The 22,579-nt window shown below is 37.1% G+C and overlaps 1 protein-coding gene across 2 annotated transcripts in view; it reads left to right on the plus strand.

Moving 5' to 3' along the window:
- The window catches only part of ERLIN1 (ER lipid raft associated 1), a 37,934-nt gene that overhangs the window by 1,176 nt on the left and 14,179 nt on the right, over positions 1–22,579 (plus strand). The window contains exons 3-8 of one of the 2 annotated variants that reach the window (XM_025880458.2): positions 1,104–1,185; positions 5,288–5,334; positions 7,467–7,528; positions 11,720–11,845; positions 14,745–14,818; positions 21,773–21,831. In XM_025880458.2, the coding sequence (XP_025736243.1) occupies positions 1,104–1,185; positions 5,288–5,334; positions 7,467–7,528; positions 11,720–11,845; positions 14,745–14,818; positions 21,773–21,831 (450 nt within the window). Of the gene's footprint in view, positions 1–1,103; positions 1,186–5,287; positions 5,335–7,466; positions 7,529–11,719; positions 11,846–14,744; positions 14,819–21,772; positions 21,832–22,579 lie in introns of those variants that run through there. The other variant, XM_073904317.1, reaches the window with a different exon arrangement.

Consider the following 22,579-nt stretch of genomic DNA (forward strand, 5'->3'; position numbering starts at 1 on the left):
ATAGTTTTTCCTTCAGCATAGTTCCAACCAGTTCCTTTTGTGTCGACAGGACATTTTGGAGAAATTGCAATTATAATGTATTTGAAAGAGCTTCAACTTTCTGCTTGTTTTTGTTATCCCCCAAAACTGATATTTCTACTTTAACATCCATCCTGAATCTAGTTTCAAATACAATTTTAGTGGTAGGTCTTAGCAGATGGAAATCTAGCATAACAAATGACAGACTAGTCCATATTTCCACCTAGTTCAGCGTTGTCTTCCTGACAGTAAAACTGAGGAAGGAACATTTCAAGGTATTGCTCTCAAAGAATTAGGAATGGACCTCAGTTCAACTTTTCTTAGTTATTTGTTATGAATTCTTTGAAACCTATTTATGTTTTCAAGATAAGAAACTAAATTCTATAAATTTATTATTCACTATGTAAAATAGGACTTCTTTTTTGTATTGCCCCCGAAATGCCTCCTTTGTGGAATTTTTAAGATGTACTTTCATATTTCTCACATTCCAGAATTTGGTGAACAAGTCCACAGTTATATACTATCTTATTTATAGCTTATCCCCTACCCTTCATCTTTCCATGCTAAGTGTTTGTTATTTTTAATAGAGACTTTAGTCCTCCAGTATTTTAATGTAGGTGGATAGAGTAAGAGTCACGAGCCTCAGAAATTTTCTCATTCTTTGAAACTTTGTGTTATCTTCTTTTTTCAACCTGATGATTAAATGTATTATGTTTTGAATTTGGTTCGTGTTCTGTACGATTAAAGTACAACAGCTGAGGACCATTAGAATTTTTTTCACAATTATTTCTCAGAAGCTTAAAGACCAAGGAGAATCCTTTGTACCTGAGAGCAGTGCTGGAGACCCAGAGGTATCATTGTTGGAGCTTATGAAACAAGGTGTAACATTGGCAGTTTAATTTGATCTTTTCCAACTTTGGCAGATATTTTAGGGACCGGTAGTTGTTCATAATGAATAGCTCTTATTAGTGAGGTTTTAGTAGGTCAGTAACATGAGTAAGAGTGAATATTTATTATAGCATTTTAGTTTTGAAAAGAGGATTTCTCTTTTTATAATCTTGTCAAATTGAAACATCTTTTTGCAGGGGAGGAGCTTTACTAACTAGCCCCAGTGGACCAGGCTATCATATCATGTTGCCTTTCATTACTACGTTCAGATCTGTGCAGGTGAGTGATTCCTAGGGAAGCTCCCACACTGGATAGACAGGTGTGACAGGAACAGTTACCACATTTGTGGGTGGAGTTGGATTTCTTTATTGCTTAAGCAAATGGTGGTATTTACTTAAATACAGGAGTCACAAAGTTCAGAGTACAATTGTCACAGTACACGATTTTGAACCACCTCACTCTCTTAAAGTATGTTAGAAGTATGAGCCAGGCAACTTGGAAGGACTGAGGACTTCCCCCATCTGTATAGTGCCATACAGCAGGTTTTATGTTCCTGCTGTCAAAATAAAAGCAGGACTTTGAAACACAACTAGAAATACAAACCATTGATTATTTCATTTAGAGTGGTGTTTGATTTCCATAGAGGCCAGGTCCTGGACTGTTAACATGTAGGATCTAAATTTTTATACACAACTTTTCTGCCTAACATTTTTGCCTGGGACATTAAACACAATTGTATGTGGAACCTTAGTGAATGTTCTATTTTGGCAGCATCCCAGAATACTTGAAATAAGCATCTGTTCATTGAAAACAGTATCTTGGCCATGGGAGACACTTAGTAAATATCTTTTGATACAACAAGATGAAAACACAGGATTAGATCATGACTGCTTTTGTAAGCTCAGTGTGATCATAAATCTTTGGATTCAGAAGTTTGTGTACTGTCTGCTGCTGATTTATCCAGGACTCAGGAAAATTCAATGTATTTAATCTTGTAATTTAAGTCTAGGCTCCGTGCTAGTGAGAGTTTCATCATGAATATTTAAATCCTCCAGATTTCCAATTCCCTTTTAGATGGCTTTGGGCAAGAATTGTGTCTGTCGAAATGAAATGTAGTGTTCTTTCCCTAGTCAGACTGATTTCCATATTGTTTTCCCATGTTTATTTTTTCACTCTTGCCTTGGTTCATGTTGTCACCTCTTCTTTCATTATCTCTCCTTTCATTACTGCTCTCCTATCTCAATCTTGCCAGTCTTTTAAAGTCTCATTGCAAATCCCTCTTCTTCTAATCTATAGCACCTAAAGTCTGTATGGTAAATTTTGGCTCTTGTCATGTTTCCTTTAATACTGTTGTTTGTATTCTCTAAGTTTCTTTGTGTATTTTCTTTCCGGAAAGTTTCCCAACTTCCCGAATTGGGTTGTAACACATTTATATTTCTGACCTTTCTGCTTGTGGTGAAAGTTGTTAAATTGAGCTGATTTCTTAGGAAGCAATATGGTGTAGTGAACATGAGGCCAGAAACCTGGAGACTTAGGTTCTGGCTCTGGCTTTGCCACTAATTGATTACATGACTTTGCAGAACATTTAACCATTGTAGACTTCAGTTATTCCTCATGAAAGAAGGGGTTTTAATTACATGACCTCACTAACAGCCCAAACAGTTAGTAATGATGTTATCAGTGGCATCCTCAGACCCTTAGAGATAAGGAGCTTTTTAAAAACCTGTTCAAAGCCAGGCAGATCTGTTTCTGCTTTCTTGGAGCTTATTATTTTGAGGCATACTGATGCAGAGATATATAAAAGAGTTACAGTCAATAAACATTAAAACAGATTTAGAAGTTAACAGCATATGACAGACATATACTGTGTATGTATATACGCATAAATAGTAATAAATTGTCATACTTACAAGACATGAAATTAGTAAAAAGATTTTAGTATAAACTAGTATACCTCACATATACAAAATACTAAAGGCTAGAGCCAGTGCGGCTAAATAGGAATGTTCTTTCTTTATACATGACACAATAACATTCTAGGAAAGAAATACAATAATAAAACTCTTTTAAGAAATTGTTCTTGTAAGAATGCGACATAAATTTATTTTTAGGAATCTTTGGAACGCATGAGAACACAACCTATATAAACAAATGGTTTAACAAACTTGGCAGCTGAAAGGAATATACAAGTAGCATCTTGGAAAATGTGAGATCCTGCATATGATATTAAAAAAACCCAAAACCTATGCTTAGAGAAATATGAAAACCTTCACCCTTTAAAGCATGTATAATATAACCAAAGACTTACTTTTAAAATAAATGTTTATACTGAGAAGATAATTTTGGGTTTGATAGAAAAGAAGTATAAAAGTACTTGAAGATAGGATATTAAGTAGAGGATTTAACATTTGAACTCTTCCCTAGTTCTTGGCTAGGTGACATCCTCTAGGTTAAATAGGAATGTATATTAAAAGCTGATAATGGGATATGGAAATTGAATTTGGTTAATATTTTGAAGGAAATAAATTGAACTCATCTCTTCATCAACTCCCCTCACTCTGTCTAGAACCTGTTATTAATGTTTACCATCCCCCTAATCTCTCAACCCTAGAGCTATCTTCTTTTCTTTTCCCTCATGGAATATGTAGCTACTTAACTACATCCTTCCTGTTATGTCTCCTGAACTGACAGCCTTCAATTTCCATGGCCTTTACTAAATTAATTTAAATAAATCAATACTTTAGCTTCTCAGCTGGTTTTCTTGCCTCCAGATAAGATGGATAATGAGAACCATATCACATGGAAGTACAGGAATTAAAGGGAAAAAAAACATTTTGAAAGGTCCATTTTGTGGCTGAATGTAAGATGGACTATGGAGAGCCCAAGCCCTCCAGCGAACATCCTGGGCCCTCTGTCTAATATCACATTCACGTAGCAGAATTTGCCCTCCTTTATATTGCCTGTTTTGCTCCAGGCAAGCCAGCTCACTTCCTGTCATCTATACACGCTATTTGTCCTCAACTTTGTATATTTAATAGGATAGCTCCTTTTTTTTTGAGTTTATAAAGCTTTATTAAACATTTCAAACAGCTGTGCAACAAACACACCAGAAATAAAAGCTGCAGACTAGCAATTCAAATGTTCTACATGTGTGGCCTCATGGTCCCGTTTCCTAGATGGACTGCCTCTAGTTCTGTCCTCTGCCTAGCCTGCCTCCCTTCCTCAGGCAAGAGAAAGAAGGATGGTTTAGACTGGAAGGACAACCATGTTGGCACTCAGGCAAGAGAAAGATGGATGGTTTAGACTGGAAGGTCCCCAGTGGGCAGGGGCCAGGAGAAAGTCTCATTTGCCAACACTTGTTGCCAAGGCACAGAGAAAGCAAAAAGCAGGGCACCTGGGTGGCTCAGTCGGTTAAGCATCTGCCTTTGGCTCAGGTCATGATCTCAGGGTCCTGGGATTGAGCCCCACGTCAGGCTCCCTGGAGAAGTGTGCTTGTCCCTCTCTCCCTGCCCCCACTCATGTTCTCTCTCTGTCTCTCTCTCTCAAATAAATATTAAAAAAAGAAAAAAGCAGGTGACAGTCACAAAGTCTTCCTATGTACAGTCTATATATGTAGGCCTGAAGGATCTCCTGGCATGAGGAGCTATTGAACCTGAGATGTGTCCCTACCTCATCTTTCTCATTTTCCCCCTCTAGACCTGGCTTATAAATACTTCACCGCAGAGAGCTTTCCAAACTATTATTTTACTCTTTATCACTTAACCTAACAATATACTCTGTTATTTTGTACTTACTATAGATTGTTTTATGAGGATTTTATTTCCTGTGTTGGGTTGTGAGCTTTTTAGAAACAAGGACCATATTTCCTTTTTTGCTTATATTCCATAAAGTAATATTTTGCCGTATCCTTAAATAAGGTTCAGTGTGTCCAGAATGTGCAGTGGAATTAAAGTTCAGAGCACAAGTCCTAATGGTAGTATCCTTACGGGTAAGCCATGTAGTTTCCAATCCCAGGCCAGTTCTATGCAAATTAGGAACTCTGAAAGACTGAACATTGAAACTTTCAAATTGAACATTGAAACTTTCCAAGTGTACTTTTTTTTGTCTTTGCCCCAGCTCCCACCCCCAATTAACCTCTCCACTCTAGGTTGTGCAAGTGCATCTTCATTGGGACATCAGTTATAAAATGTTTTGTCTTGTTTTTCATGTCTACTAGGATACAAAAAGAAATTTCTCTGATAGCTAATCTTTGGGGACTGAAACGGTAATGGAGCTCTTCTGTACTTACCTCTTAGCAGTTCTCTGGAGGTTTTCCTCTGGGACCAGTAGTTTTTTGACAATATGTGTCCTGAGTATTCATGAAATATTTTTTTACCCCCAGACAACACTACAAACCGATGAAGTTAAAAATGTGCCTTGTGGAACAAGGTAAGCTTTCCCCTTGCTTACCAACCTGCCTTTAGGTCAGATGGAGTTTCTGTTCATAAACTCTGGTTACTTAAACATCTTTCAGATAGACATGATAGTGATCCAGGGAGATTTCTCTTCTGAGCATTATTTGAGTAAAGCCCTGTCTCCAAGCTTTCCATCTTAGAAGCCACTTGGGTATTGAAAAAAGTAGTTTCGGAGCTGGCAGACCTAACTTCGTATATCAGCACTGCCACATCTGCTCTACTGACTTTTCTTTTTTAATAGACTTTAGTTTTTAGAGCACTTACAGGTTCATAGCTAAGCAAAAGGACAGAGTTCCCATATACTCTTTGTCCCCATACATGTATTTATTGACTTTGTTAAGCTTACTTTCCTTGTTTGTAAAAATCAGGTAATGAGACCTATCTTGCAGAGTTATTGTGAGGATTAGGATTAGTGTATGTAAAGTGTCTAACCCACCACTTGACTCAGACTTAGGTACTCAATAACAAACAGTTTGGATGAAATCATTCTCACCTTCTTGTCATCTGTAGTACTAAATGCCATCTAACAAAGATTTTTTTTTAAAGATTTTATTTATTTACTTATTTTAGAGAGAGTGAGCAGGGGGAGAGGGAGAGAGAATCTCATGCAGACTCCATGTTGAGCACAGACTCCAATGTGGGGCTCCATCTCATACCCCTGAGATTATGACCTGAGACGAAACCCAAGAGTCGGACGCTTAACCTGCTGAGCCACCCGGGCATCCCCTCAATGCCATCTAATTAGAGTTTCTGGTTCATTAGGTCTGTAATTAGGCTCGAGAATTTGCATTTCTAGGGCGCCTGGGTGGTTCAGTTAAGTGTCTTCCTTTGGCTCAGGTCATGATCTCAGGGTCCTGGGATCAAGTCATACATCAGGCTCTGTGCTCAGCAGGGAGTCTGCTTCTCCTTCTCACTCTCCCTTCCTCTCTCTCTTCCTCAAATAAATCTTTAAAAAAAAAATTTGCATTTCTAGCAGAAGTTTCTAGGTGATGCTTCTGCTGCTGGTCAGAGGACCTTACTTTGAAAGTCTGCCGTATGGAGTTTTAGGGGAAGAACAGCAAGCAAAGCCCAAATTATTTCTAGAGTATAATCAGTATGTTGAATTGTATCAAAAGAAGAATGTGAAATTCAAGGTATTTTTTTAAATGCTCTTATTTTAAATGACTAAAACATCGATATTTACAAGCCTGTAAAATAGGCTTGGACATCTATGGAAGGACAGAATGCTTCTAAAGAGGGAGAATCTCCCTCTGTTCTAAGTTTACATATTTGATATTAAGTTCTTTCTAGGTCTTTCTGTGACTCTCTTCTATGGATTCCCCTTAGAGGGGACTCAGAATTTGCAACTCATGAGATTTGGGGTAAATTTCATCTTCACACTTCCCTTATTTTCTCAGATTTTTCTTTGAGCAGTTATTACCCTTTTTTATCAGGAAAAAAATGTCATTATAAGTTGTTAGGAAGACTTGGTTGTTTAGTTTCAAAATCTTTAACTTCACGTATCTTAAGTTGAGGTTCACATAAATGCCTTAGGGTCTGTGCTGATAGGCCAGGAGGTATAGGAAGCCATTAATTAACAAGACCTATCTTTCTGAAGTGTCAGTTTTACTTGAGGGTTTGGGGGGAAATTCTTTTTTTCATGTTAGAATGAATACAGATTAAAAAGTAGATTAAAACTCCTCATGAATTATTAAGATAAGTCAGGAAACCAAAAAAAATGTCAGCCCATGGCTGGCTTTCATACCTCTTGGGGAACGATTTTACTTGGTTCTTTGATGGAAAAGTTTGAGAAGGGCAGTGCTTTAGTTGTTGGCTTCAGTTAATAAGGGTAAAGTGCTAAGTAGCCCGAGGTTATAGGTTTAGTCTTCATGTGAGCTGTTTTGATTACAGCAGTTACAGGGGTGAGCCTTGGTTATGAGAGGAGGTAGATTAAGTGTGTGTAGGGACATCTGAGTGATGAGGTTGGTGGTCATTTTAATCAATGAGTTGTGTATGTCTTTAGATTTTCCTTCTAAATTTCTATCATGTGGGATATGTTTGACAATGTGGGAATCTGGGATTGTTAATTTTATTTGGCTCATACTTTTTCCATTTCTTTGTTTTTAGTGGTGGGGTCATGATCTATATTGACCGAATAGAAGTGGTTAATATGTTGGCCCCTTGTGCAGGTATGGTACCCATATATTTCTGTTTTGTTTTTGTTTTTAAGTAGGCTCCATGCCTAGTGTGGAGCCCCACACAGGGCTTGCTTGAACTCATGACCCTGAGATCAAGACCTGAGCTAAGATCAAGAGTTGGACGATTAACCGACTGAGCCACCCAGGCACCCCTATTCTGTTGTTTTTATGGTTATAATTAGAATATTTAGGGAAACAAAAGCAAAAATGAACTCTTAGGACTTAAGATAAAAAGCTTCTGGACTCCATCAAAAACTAATGATGTAATGTATGGTGATTAGTGTAACAATAAAAAAAAAAGCTTCTGGACAGCAAAGGAAACAAATCAACAGAACTAAAAGGCAGCCTATGGAATGGGAGAAGATACTTGCAAATGAAATATCTGATAAAGGGTTAGTATCCAAAATCTGTAAAAACATTGTAAGACTCAACAACCAAAAAACAAATCATCCATTTAAGAAATGGGCAGAAGATATGAATAGATATTTTTCCAAGAAGACATCCAGATGGCTAAAGACAGATGAAAATATACTTAACATCGTTCATCATCAGGGAAATACAAATCAAAAGCATGATGAGCTATCACCTCACACCTGTCAGGATGGCTAAAATTAACACAAGAAACAACAGGTGTTGGCAGGGATATGGAGAAAGGGAACCCTGTTGCACTACTGGTGGGAATGCAAACTGGAGCAGCCACTCTGAAGAACAGTTTGGAGTTTCTTCAGAAAGTTAAAAATAGAACTGCCTTACGATCCAGCAGTTGCCCTACTAGGTATTTACTCAAAAGATAGGAAAATACAGATTCGAAGGGGTACATGCCCCCTGATGTTTATAGCAACATTATCAACAATAGCCAAACTATGGGGTCGCCTGGGTGCCTTGGTTAAGTGTCGCCTTCCGCTCAGGTCATGATCCCAGAGTCCTGGGATGGAGTCCTGCATCAGGCTCCTTGCTCAGTGGGGAGTCTGCTTCTCCCCTTGCCTCCCATTCCCCCTGCTTGTGTGCTCTCTCTCTCTCTGGCATATAAATAAATAAAATCTTAAAAAAAAAACAAAATATGGAGAGAGCCCAAGTGTCCATAGACAGATGAATAGATAAAGAAGAGGTAGTGTATATGTACACACACACACACACACACACACACACACACAGGAATATTACTCAGTCATCAAAAAGAATGAAATCTTGACATTTGCAACATGGATGGAGTTAGAGTGTATTATGCTAAGTGAAATAAGTCAGTCAGAGAAAGATAAGTACTATATGATCTCACTGAGATATGGAATTTAAGAAAGAAAACAGATGAGCATATGGGAAGGGGAAAAAGAAAAGGAGAGAGGAAAACAAGCTGTAAGAGACTCTTAAAAATAAAGAACAGAATGAGGGTTGATGGAAGGAGGTAGGTGGGGGATGGGCTAGATGGGGGTGGGTATTAAGGAGGGCACTTTTGATGAGCTATTATATGTAAATGATGTTATATGTAATGATGAATCACTGAATTGTACTCCAGAAACCAATATTTCATTGTATGTTCACTAACTAAAATTTAAATTAAAAAGTTGGATGCTTAACTGACAGGGCCACCCAGGGGCCCTTATTCTGTTGTTTTTATCGTTATAATTAGAGTATTTATAACAGAAGAGATTCCTTAAGGAATATAAGAAGGGACTTTTAAAGTTTTATGACCTCATTCATTTCTGATACATATAAAAAAATGATCCCTGGAATCTTTTACATTTCTGGGGAATGGTGGCAGAAATAGGTCACAAGTCCTGAACACAGTTGACTTTCTGCAACTTTATGTGTTACTCTTCTCTCATCATAGTTTTTCTAAGAGCAAGACAATCATTGATTATTTCTGGAGTTTGTAGAAAGTAGCATTTTATCCAGTCAGGATGAGAGAGCTTTTCCTTTCATGTTAAAAATCTATAACTGATCGGTTCCTGGGCCAAACTGATTTATGATCATAGAAAACTCTTTTCTAGTTGAGATTTGCTATAACTTGCAAAGCAATCTGAAAAATCTCAGTGTGGGGAAAACATTTCCTTGGTAAAAGATGAAAACCCACAGAGATGGAGTGGTTTCCGTTCAAATCAAAAACTTAATTAGAAGTTCTGAAGAAAGATTTGCTTTTTTTTTAATGTTTGATTTTTTTCCCGACTTTTTTTTTTATTGTAAAATACACGTAACTTAAAATTTACCATCTTAAGTATTTTTAAGCATACGGTTCAGCAGTATTAAATACATTCACAGGGGTGCCTAGCTGGCTCAGTTGGTAAAGCATGTGACTCTTGCTCTAGGGGTTGTGAATTTGAGCCCCACATTGGGTGTAGAGGTTACTTAAAAATAAAATCTTAAAAAAGAAATTCACTTTGTTGGCAGCCATTACCACCATCCATCTCCATAACTTTTTTTATCTAGCAAAAATGAAACTATACCCATTAAACATTAACTCCCCATTTCCCTCTCTCCCCAGCCCCTAGCAACTACCATTCTATTTTCTGTCTCTATGATTTTGTCTCACTCTTAAGTACCTTATATAAGTGGAATCATAGTATTTGTCTTTTTGTGACTGGCTTATTTCACTTAGTGTAATGTCCTCAAGGTTTATTAGAATTTCCTTTTTTTCTGAGGCTAATATTCCATTGTATAAATAGCCCACATTTTGTTTGGTCATTTATCCATTGATGGAAACTTGGGTTGCTTCCACATTTTAGCTATTATGAATAATGCTGCTATGAACATGGGTGTATGTGGGTCTATTTGGGACCCTGCTTTCATTTGAAAGAGCTGCCATTCTGTCCTTATTAAAATTGGCATGCTTAATATGTACAGGATACTGTGTTTGGCAAAAACAATTTAAAAAGGTGAAATTAGACCCTTTTCCTTAAGGGTTTTTTTATTTTACTTCTGAAGACGTGATACCAACCTAAATATAGGAATGTAAGTTCATGCTAAATTTCATGGCATTGATACAGTCACAGAAAGCAAAAGGATTTCAGAGTAGAGAGCAAGCTGTATTACTGCCACATGAATTTGGATTATATTTTTCTGTGATTATTTTGTCTTTTTCTCATCTACTTTCCTGGTTATAAATCAGTGGAATGGATTATGATTGGGAAAATAGATGAAGGGAAGATGTTGCTAGTTCTGTAGCCACAGATAAGGAAACTGTTGGATCACCAATTCATTTGGAAATGACCAAGCAAGTGAGTTAGCAAGTATTTATTGATGGCCTGACCATCATTTGTGATCTAGAATCCAGTTACATCTGAAATCTTCCATGGGAAAGCCAGTAGAACAAGTCCTTGGGTCTGAAGGAAGAAAACAACGTGTTTTAATAGGTAGAGCACAGATTCTGGTGTGGTCTAGTATGTACGCTTAGGAACATTTCTGAAATTCTGTTTCTGTTTCCTATTATGCAAAATTAGGAAATATTTTTGTGAATATTAAGTTGTAATGTATGTAAATTGCGTGATATAAAACCTGGCCCAGTAAAGGTTCACTTTTTTTCCTTCTGGTTTGGTGTCTTTTTACAGCCTTTATTTATTTACTTATTAAGATTTTATTTATTTATTTGTCAGGGATAAATATAACCAGGGGGAGCAGCAGACAGAGGAGAAGCAGGCTCCCTGCTGAGCAGGGAGCCCAAGGCGGGGCTCCATTCCAGGAACCCGGGATCATGACCTGAGCCGAAGGCAGCCGCTTAACCAATTGAGCCAGCCAGGCATCCCTTTTTACAGCCTTTAAAAACTACCTTTTTGAAATGGTCTTTGGCAGCAGTTTCTTTGTTTTATTTCCAGTGTTCTTCAATTAATTCAGGCTTTCTTTACCTCCTTGCTAAATTTTTGCTTTGCAGTAATTGCCTTATACTTTCCCTGCGTCACAATTCATCTTCACACTGCTGCCACAGTACAAATGCCTTGCTTGAACATTTTGACAGTTCCTTATTATCTCCGCGATAATGTATACTCTCCTTAGTATGGAACTCAAAATTTGCCCATTAGAATTGCAAATGCAGTAATATTTGGAAAATTGAGCACAAGGAACACATCAAGGTTTGTGAGCTGTTTCATTTTTCCACTATTTTACTGTCACTTTTCCTCATGTATATTGTAACTTTTACATTGGCTGAATTAGAAGATACATGGGTAAAAATGGATTTTACCTTTCCTTCAGTGTTTGATATCGTGAGGAACTACACTGCAGATTATGACAAGACCTTAATCTTCAATAAAATCCACCATGAACTGAACCAGTTTTGTAGTGCCCACACACTTCAAGAAGTTTACATTGAATTGTTTGGTGAGTGTCTTATTTGTTGTAAATTAAATATGTGAATAACCAATTGGAAATCTTAGTCAACTCTGTGGACTCTCCAATATTAGTAAACATTATCCTATTTCAACATTTCTTCTGAATTTATAACAGAGCATTTATCTTTAACATGTTCTTTAAGTTTAAAATTTTTTATGATAAAATTAAATAAATAAATATTTTAAGAATGATAATCTTGTGAAATCTATTATATGTAACTTAATAGAGATTGGAAGAAGGTTATTTGCAGGCTATATTCTGTTTTTACTATGATAACTTAGTGAAAATTAGCTTTGTTGCTATTTTAATAGATAATTTGGGGAAATTTAGAAATCTTTCTTAGAGTTTCCCAAGACCCACCTCCATGTTTGATGACTTGCTAGGAAGACTGACAGGACTCAGTATATGTTCTCAGAGCTAAGATACAAAAAGTAAAATCCGGAGGAAGTCAGGCACAAGCTTCTAAGAGTTTTCTCCCAGTGGAGGCACGTGCGATACACTTACTTCACTATTAAAGTGTGACAACACATATGAAATGTCTGCTAGAGAAGGAAGCTCATTAGAGACTTACTGCCCAGAATTTTTTTTTTTTTTAGGTGGGGGGCAGAGGGGAGCAATAGAGAGAGAATCTTGAGCAGGCTCCACACCCAGTGCAGAGCCTGATGCAGGGCTTGATCTTAGAACCCTGAGATCATGAACTGAGCCAAAATCAAGAGTCAGAAACTTAACTGAGCCACCCACAAGCCCCACTGCCCAGAATTTTTATTGGGGGCTAACATAAAGGCACCCTCTGCCTATAGCACATACCAAAATTCCACACTCCCAGAAGGAAGGCATGTGTTCAGCATAAACCACATTGTTTGTATAAACAGTTTAGGCAGAGTGAGTCATTCTTACCAGTTCTGGGAATAGTGGGAATCCTTTCCAGATCCACGTTCCAGGTGACAGCCAAAGGCCAGCTTGCAGACAGGCCTTTCTAAGGATCACAGCTTCAGGCCTGCTGTGTTAACTCTTTTCTGCACAAATTACTTTTCATTTGTGGTAGAGAAAGCTATAACCTGTGATAGGGTTGTTGCTGTTGGTTGCTTACTTCTCCCCCCAGAATTCTTAGTGAATTTCTTATAGGCAGGCATAGGGATGGTTAATCATTTTATTTTATTTTATTTTATTTTTTTAAGTTTATTATTTATTTGACAGAGACACAGAGAGAGAAGGAACACAAGCAGAGGGGTGGGAGAGGGAGAAGCAGGCTTCCCGCTGAGCAGGGAGCCCCATGCAGGGCTTGATCCCAGGACCCTGGGATCATGACCTGAGCCGAAGGCGGACGCTTAACGACTGAGCCACCCAGGTGCCCCGGGATGGTTAATCATTTTAGACATGTACCGATTCATTCCTCATTGATGATTGACAACTACTAGGTGTATGAGAAAACTGTCCTCATTTCTCACATCACCAGTTTTAGTAATGGTGAAAGTACGTTGAGGTGGATAGAAAATTCATGAGTTACAAGGCCAAGTGAAGTGATAGCTTTAATGTCCATTCTTGTGTACTTCAAAGACCTTTTGTGAGCCTCCCCACTCCCTTTTTATTTAATTTTTTTTTTTTTAAGAGTGTGTGCAAGAGCGAGGGAGGGGTGGGTAGGGCAGAGAGAGAGAGAGGGAGAGAGAGAATCCCAAGCAGGCTCCATGCTCAGCGCAGAGCCTGCCACGGAGCCAATCTCACAACTCTGAGATCATGACCTGAGCCGAAATCAGGAGTTGGATGCTCAACCGACTGAGCCACCCAGTTGTGCCCCGCCCCCCTTAAATCCAAAATACTAGCAGAGATCCATGGAAATGAAATTTAATTATTTGGAGATTTGGGTTAAAGACTGACTGAGGGGGGACGCCTGGGTGGCTCAGTCGTTAAACCTCTGCCTTCGGCTCAGGTCATGATCCCAGGGTCCTGGGATCGAGCCCCACATTGGGCTCCCTGCTCGGCAGGAAGCCTGCTTCTCCCTCTCCCACTCCCCCTGCTTATGTTCCCTCTCTCGCTGTGTCTCTCTCTGTCAAATAAATAAATAAAATCTTTAAAAAAATAAAAGACTGACTGAGGGGTACGTGGGTGTCTCGGTTAAGCAGCCGACTCTTGATTTCGACTCAGGTCATGATCTCAGGGTCCTGGGATCAAGCTCTGCTTAGGGCTCCACACACTATGGGGAGTCTGCTTAAGGATTCTTTCTCCCTCCCCACGCTCATTTGCTTGTATATGCTCTCTCTCTCTCTCAAATAAATCTTAGGGGCACCTGGGTGGCTCGTCGGTTAAGCGTCTGCCTTCGGCTTAGGTCATGATATCCAGGTCCTGGGATCAAGCCCCGCATCGGGCTCTCTGCTCAGCAGGGAGCCTGCTTCTCCCTCTCCCTCTGCCCCTCCATCCTACTTGTGCTCTCTCCCTAGCTCTATCTCAAACAAATAAATAAAATCTTAAAAAATAAATAAATAAATCTTTAAAAAAAGACTGAAAATGGGGATTTGGTTTTTATGAGAATCAGGACACATATTCAGTAACCACACTGAATTAAGATATTAGAGACCTAGAATCTCCATTTATTGGATAAACAACCTGTTTTTCATCTTTCTTCCTTAATTTCTTTGACAGGTTTTCACACTTTCTCCCATACAAAAGGAAAACTAAATATGTGTTTTAAATGTATATGTAATAATTTATATATTTATAATGATATAATTTGTTTTTTTCCATATGTATGTGAAGTGGTTTAAGCTCTATAGAATAATACCGTCGAAACTTTAGGTCTAATAATGATTGGGTTTTTTCCAATATTAATACAATGAAAAAAAATTTTTTTTTTGAGTATCATGAGAGCTGTTGTTCTTGGCCTCAAAAACAGATCAAATAGATGAAAACCTGAAGCAAGCTCTCCAGAAAGATTTAAACGTCATGGCCCCAGGCCTCACCATACAGGTAAGCCCTTTTCCTAGGGAAATTCTCTAGGAATTTTGAGAATTTTGAATTTAATTGTTTCATTGGACATTGTTTATTCAGCAGTTATTTAATTGAAATGCTATGGGATTTTACAGAATAGGTTTCTCATTTTGACTTTAGGTCTCTGCCAAAATAAAATACTCTTGTAGCTTGCCCTGGGTGGCATTTTCCTCTGATAAGCTGATAAGCTGAGGCCCTTACAAGGAAATGAAATCCATGTACTGCTAATTGTGAAGCATTATTAAGATACAGTAAGGGTTATAAATCAGTGTAAGCGTAAGGCTTTAGTCTCAGTAAGATTATGAACAAGGATTTCAAGTATAAGATTTGAACAATGATTCTAGCAAAATAGATGTCACATATGATTAATTGACAGATGAACTGATTGGATGATTATTGCTGTAAGTCTTTAGAGTTCAGGAACATTTCAAGAGAGTCTGCCTGGAAACGACTATAATTGAGTTGGGATTTTAGGTGGGTCTGGAAGAATTAGCAGGATTTATATGATGGAGGAAGAGTATGGGAGATATTTCAAATGGGTAGAATGGCCTGAATAAAAGTAAGGTAGCAGACGAATTTGGTGGTGGTGATGGTGGTGGCAGTGGCAGCAGCATTAGGAGATAGAATGGTGAGGGGTTGTAGGCTGGCTTTTTTGGGTCAGTGTTTTTTCAGATGGGGTTGAAATCCATGAGTGATTCTAAAATCAGTTTTAGTGGATCATGACAGCATTTTAAATAAAATAAAATTGAATAAGAAAAGAAATCAGAGCACATGACATGTACTAAATTTAAGTATCATTCTGTAAAACTTTTGTTTTCTCTAAGTGTGGTGTGGATGTTTATATTGGGTGTCAATGTAAAATGCATGTCTTACAGTGGTCATGGTCAGTAACGTTTAAAAGCTATGGCTGTAGGTCTGGATTACCTGAGAAGTGGTAATATGGCTTCTCTAGTGCCCTTTCTAGGAGATCAGTTGTGGTAACAAATGTTACTGCAGCTAAAGAGAAAACTTTGGTGTCACGTGTCTCAAGTGTTGCACTGTTGAGAGTGTGCATTCACTGTAAGTGACCACGTGTGATGTCATAAACAAGACTGGAAAGATGGTGAGGGTTTTCCCTGTCCTTATTCATGCCATGCCATTATCTCTGACTGGTGCCTGAGGGGAAGCTGCCAAAGTTAAGGGGTCATTTGAAAAGTCCAGCACTAACTTCATAAAATCTGCCTGGTTGTCCATTCAGTTGTGGCTGGAGTTGCTTTTCAATTTTAAAGATAATAAATGTGGGGCGCCTGGGTGGCTCAGTCGTTAAGTGTCTTCCTTCGGCTCAAGTCATGATTGCAGCCTCCTGGGATCGAGTCCTGCATCGGGCTCCCTGCTCAGTGGGAAGCCTGCTTCTCCCTCTCCCCTGCTTGTGTTCCCTCTCTTGCTGTGTCTCTCTCTGTCAAATAAATAAATCTTTAAAAAAAAAAAGATAATAAATGTGAATGTCACAGATTCTTAGATTTCTGCTCATGTTATTACTTGGGAGATGTAGCTCATTCTTAACAGCTGCCTACAATTCTTTGCCTTATATTACACAATCATTTCTCTGTTGTTTCCAATTTTTTGCTATTAATAAACAATAGGGTAGGAGTATTCTTGGCACATCTCCTTGTATGTACAAATTATCTTTCAAAAACCTGCACAAATCTATATTTTTATCAGCAATATATGTGAATACTTGTATCTCCATAAACCTTACCAGCATTTGAAGCAATGAGACATGCTAATTTTTGCCATATGGAATGATGTTATATCTCTCTTTGATTTGCATTTCTTTAGTTATTAATAAGGGTGAGCATCTTATTTTTTGGCCATTTTGTACTTTGTCAACTACTCATTCATAGTCTTTTGCCCCCTTTTCTGTTGTGTTGTTTTACCTTTTTTTACTGATTTCTAGTAGTATTTTGTATATTCTGAATATTTTTATACACATGTGTTTTATATGCTATAAAAAATTAGATATTGGGAAAAAGATGAATAACAAAATGAAATTCACCAGTAATCGTACCATGCAGAGATAAGAGTTGTATCTTTCTAGACTCTTCTTAATCTAGAGGAGCATATGTTTGTTTACAGGTATAACCAATGTTAAACTAAAGTGGAATTGTACCATTGCTGCTTTTTTCACTAACAGTATGTATAATAAGCATCTTTTCAAGTCAAAAATACAGATTCACTACATCATCACTTTTAATGTTTTTGTTTAATCTGTGGCTTCCACTTTTCACTGTTAGAGTGACAAGCTTATACATACATCTTTTTAAATCCTTCCCTTAAAATATATTCTAAAATGTAGTATTGAGGAGTCAAAGTGTATGCCCCGTTTGGAGGCTTTTTGATAAATATTGCCAAATATGGCCTTTCAGAAAAATTGTAGCATCTTACATTCTCTCATCAGCAGTGTTGGTGAGCTATTGTTTCCTACACATTTGATTTTGTGATTGTACCCAGATAATTAACAGATGCATGCTGACTCTCTTAATCCTTTTAGAGAAATTAATCTGGTGTTTTGTATTAATTATTGAGATTGAATGCCCTAGGACATTCAGTGGCCATTTGTATTTCATTTATGAATTGTTTGTTGTGTTTGCTCATTTTTTAATAATTTATTTTTTTCTCATTTAAATAATAAATAAGCTATTTTTAATATGTTAATTATTACAACTCTTAAATGCATGGGAAGCATTTTCTCCGAGTTTTTTCTTTACCATTTAATGTCTTTTTCCCCCTAGCAGTTCTGAAGTTTTAAACTTACGTAGAAATTTTAGTATTTTTTCTTTATAGTAGTTTTGCAGTGTTTGCATGCTTTAAGCCACTTTCATTACTTTGAAATATGGAAATTTAAATAAAATTGGAAATACAACATTTTTCTCTGCTTTTACAGTTGTGTTTTTATTCTTTAAGATTTATTTATTTTAAAGAGAGGGTGAGAAAGAGTATGTGGGTCGGGGGGGGCGAGGAGGGGGAGAATGGGGGGGAAAGGGTGAGGAAGAGAGAAACTTAAGCAGAGCGTGCTGAGCGTGGAGCCCAACCCTGGGCTTGATCTCATGACCCTGAGATCATGACCTGAGCTGAAACCAAGAGTCAGTACGCTTAACTGACTGTGCCACCAAAGCACCCCTTTATAATTGTGTTTTTAGATTTAAATCTTTAATTCATCTGGAATCCATTTTGATGTCAGTTGTGAGGTAGGCTCTAATTCCCCAGCCCCCAACTTGGTAGTAAAAAGAATTATGGAATAATTTATGTCCCCATCTCCCTTATTTGAAATGCCATTTCTATTGTATGTTAAATCCCATTATATAGTATAGTGTTTCTTGGACTTTGTTCCATTGATCTTTCTGTTTCCTATTCCTTCATTAGTTACTGAGTCCTTAGTCTTTTCTCATCAAATCTTCTCTTAGTTTTTCCTTCTTGTTAGTAAATGACACCTCCTTCCCTCCAGACAAATCTAGATGTGTGGGAGGCATCTTTAACAACCCTCTCACCCTCAACATCTAATTAGACCCCATATCCTGCTTGATTTTACCACCAAAATCCATGTAAAACTGTTTGTTCCTCCATCTTCACTGCTGCCTCCCTAAGCCAAGCCACCGTTTCTTGCCTGGATTTCCAACAGTAGTCTCCTACCATGTTGCCCTAGTTTGACTTTTATCTTCACATCATTTTCTGTGTAGCAGTGAGAAGGATCTTTTAAATTTAGTTACATTTGTTGTTTTTATAAAAATAATGAAAAAAGTGTCACTTCATAATGTTTTTAAACTGGTAGATCAAGATCTCCATTGTTTTGCTTGCTTTAGTCTTGCCATAAAAGTTTCTTGTGAGAACTGGAATGCATTTTTAGAACTTCTGGTCTATTTGTCAGCCTTCCTTTTTTAACATATTACTATATGTTTATGATAATCAACTTTTTATTCACTTTTAAAATCTGGTAAGATGTATTTCTGCCAGCTTATTATTCCAGATGAGTTTTCATTATTGGTATTTTCAAGCTATATCAGGTACCTAAATTGACACATAAGTTTAAAATTGGGAACATAGTTTATGGCTTTACTTAATCATATCATTTTTGTTTCTTTTAGAATTTCTGACCAGGTGAGAAATTCATGTCTCAAATTAAATTAATGCTCATGGATTTCCTGAGTGTTAATGCTATTAAAAATGTAGTCTTTTTTTGTATAATCATTGAGGAATGTAAATGATTCTTGGTGAATTTATTGTGTAGCTACTAGTTTGCTGAATTCACTGTTTCTAATAAATTTTTTGGGTTAATTTCCTTGGATTTTTTGTTGTGTATGTGGTATAAACATTTAACATGAAATCTATCCTTTTAAATTTTTAGGTGCACAGTACATTATTATTGACTGTAGGTACAGTGTTATACAATAGATCTTTTAGAGCTAATTTATCTTGCTTGACTGCAACTTTATGAATTTCCTTAGATTTTTTATTTATATAATTATGCCAAAGTAAAAATCTTGATTTTCCCCTCTATAACCATTTCCCTGTCTCCAAATCATCCTATTTTAAATTGTTCACATAACACTCATAACTGTCTGAAAGTTTCTTACTCATTTATTTGCTTTTTGTTATCGTGTTTTCTCCCTTTAAAATTCTCAATTCCATAAGAGCAATCTTGTCTTGTTCATTGCTGTATCCATAATGCCTAGAACAAACAGCACTTGTCACAGACAGGCACCCAATTAATACTTGTTGAATAAACATTCTTTGAAACAATCAGTATTTTAATTTTGCTCTTCTTTGTGTTTATACTCCATTTTTCTTGAGCAACTACTGTGGCAAATTTGAATGGTGAAAATATGCATCCTTGATATTTTTTCCCTATGTTATTAAAGAGAGTGACTATGTTATATGCTGGCTTTCCATTTAAAATATATGCTTATAACCCGGTGGTCACTTTCAAATATATTCATTTCATCAGCTTTTTTTCCCTCTCTCCACTCTGTGTGTGTGTGTATTTTGGCCATTGTTTTTGGATATGTTGTCACTTTATTTTTTTAAGATTTTATTAGAGAGAGAGTGAGTGAGAGAGAGAGCATGAGCAGGGGGCAGAGGCAGAGGGAGAAGCAGGCTCCCCACCGAGCAGGGAGCCCGATGTAGGACTCTATCCCAGGACCCCAGGATCATGACGTGAGCCGAAGGCAGCCGCTTAACCAACTGAGCCACCCAGGCGCCTCGTCATTTTACTTTTTAAATCTGTTATGATGTAACTTGCATTATCTGTTACAGTAGGTGCTTATTTTACACATATTTGAAAATTCTGAGATTCCCAAGATTGGCAAGCATGTAGTATGTTCTTCAGCTTCATACAGCAAGATAGAAGTCTTCAGAAAACAGTCATATTTTATGCTTTTTAAAAAAATAAGACTAAAAAGAAATATGGCCAGTCTCTTAGTTAAATGCAAAATGACAGTGCTTTCTTCTGAATCATATTAAGACATATTGGGAGTCATCTGTATTTCTGGTAGTCACATAGTGAAATCTGGCATCTGTCACAAATGCTGGTTATAAATTTTTGTCTTCTGGATATCTCCATGAGTTGTTCCTTATGTCCTCACATGCCTCAACTTCAGCATATAATGAGTTTTTTCACTACAGTCCCCAGCTTCTTACTCCATTTCACTACTTGTGTTTGGTTATGCTAGTTCTCAAAATCTTTACAGATTTGACTGTTCTCTTTCATGTAGGGAAGTCTGTGTTGCTTAAAAGTCTTCTTTCAAAAACCTTAAAAGAAAATTATGTGCTTGAGAAAGAGCACGAGCAGGGTGGGAAAAATAAAACAAGACGAAACCAGAGAGGGAGACAAACCTTGAGAGACTCTTAATCATAGGAAACAAACTGAGGGTTGTTGAAGGGGGGTGGTGGGAATGGGATAATTGGGTGATGGACATTAAGGAGGGCACATGATGTAATGAGCACTATGTATTATATAAGACTGAGGAATCACTGCACTCTGCTTCTGAAACTAATAATACACTGTATGTTAATTAATTGAATTAAATAAAAGTTATGTGCTTAAAGGCTTTGTTGCTTAAAAGTTTAGCCAATTTTCAAAGAGAAATTAAAACTGTCTTCAGATCAGCAGTGTTGTGTGTGTGTTTGCAGTATAGGTAGGGAGTGAGTGATGTTTAACTAGTTAAATGAAAAGCTTTTGAGAGATCAGTTGCCTGATGTAGAAAAGTCAGCCTTCAAAAGGCTGCACTTTCCAAATAAAAAATCTTAATTAATGTCAAAGTACACTATGGTTAGGGAAACAAAGTGTCTAGTAAACAGTATCTACGAAGACAAGTAGACTTTGTTCTAAGTGAGATTCTAGGAAGAAAGAATGTAATCTGTTAACTGGTATTTGTTTTCCTTCAACTTTGGGCTGTTTATGTATAGTCATTACTGAGTGATTGCAGGTTTAGGAAGTAGTAAATACATTTATTGTATTAAGTTGCATATACTGACCTGAACTTTGCTTTTATTTTTGTTTCTACTATTTCCTACTTTACAATTTTAAATCTTGGAATTTTGCCTTCTTTCTGTTTCTTTGGTTTGCAGGCTTGAAAAGGAAACAAAAGTATCCAACTGAAGAGCTTTGTAGAGGTCTTTTAAGGGAGAACCTTTTCCCTAAAGGAGTTTATTTCCATAGGGGTTAGGGTGATTTTTTTTCCCCCTAGGCAAGCATTTCTTAAGGAAACAAGAAACAGCATATATTTGATTCTTGGTATGATGGCATGAAGAATAGATTTCCTAGTAGAATTTCCACACATGTTAGTAGGCAGCTATGTCATAGTTTTATTAGTTTCATTTGAGGAGCTTTTCTATAGAAGATTTAGTTTGAAGATTTATTTTTGAAATATATTTTGGCTTTTCACTTTTATTTTTCAGGCTGTGCGTGTTACAAAACCCAAAATCCCAGAAGCCATAAGAAGAAATTTTGAGTTAATGTGAGTAATATGCTAGGGGTCCCAAAATTTTTATTTAGGGCTGTCTTCAAATTAATATACCAGTGTAGAGGAAACTTATATGTGAGATGTTACACTCTGGGGTGGGGTGTATATCTATTTTCCATACTTTAATTCTGATAATTTATTCTTGTGTCTTAATTTACTGGATTATTCTTAGGTTTTTCTTTATATATGAACATTTCAGGAGCAGCATTAGTGGCTAAGGATGCAATTTGCTGTAGAACTGTTGTTGGAAGGCTAAGGAGCTATAATTTGGACATGAATATCTTGAATTAAATATGAATAGAGGAGGGAGTACTAGCTGCTAAGGTTGAAGAGAGTGCCTATATTGTGTCACTGTGTTACAGTGGTAAGGATAGACACCTTACTGCTATAAAGTTTGGTTTTCCATTATATGTGAGTGTGTATCTAAAATTACACCTGGATCTATAATTTGCTTCTGGGAAGCTTTGCCTGGATTGACTCCTGGTAGTCTTCTCTTTTTTGGGTCCAGAGCTGACTGGGAATGAGAAGTTACTTGCTTGACATGATATTAATTTCTTAGTGTTCTGAAGAACGTGGGTTAGGGGAATACCTGCTGTGGTTGAAATGGCAGTATTATTCTTGTATGACAGGTACCGAAAAGAAACAAAAGTCTTTAGGAAATTCGGCTAGTATTTTAAGTGGAAAATATGAAATGCTGGAAAAATAACTTAGCAAAAGTCAGGAATACAACAGGTTGTGTAAG

The sequence above is a fragment of the Callorhinus ursinus genome, unplaced genomic scaffold (genome assembly GCF_003265705.2).
Source record: "Callorhinus ursinus isolate GAN/ISIS: 27379988/994484 unplaced genomic scaffold, GSC_fseal_2.0 scaffold20, whole genome shotgun sequence".
In the NCBI taxonomy this organism is placed as follows: Eukaryota; Metazoa; Chordata; class Mammalia; order Carnivora; family Otariidae; genus Callorhinus; species Callorhinus ursinus.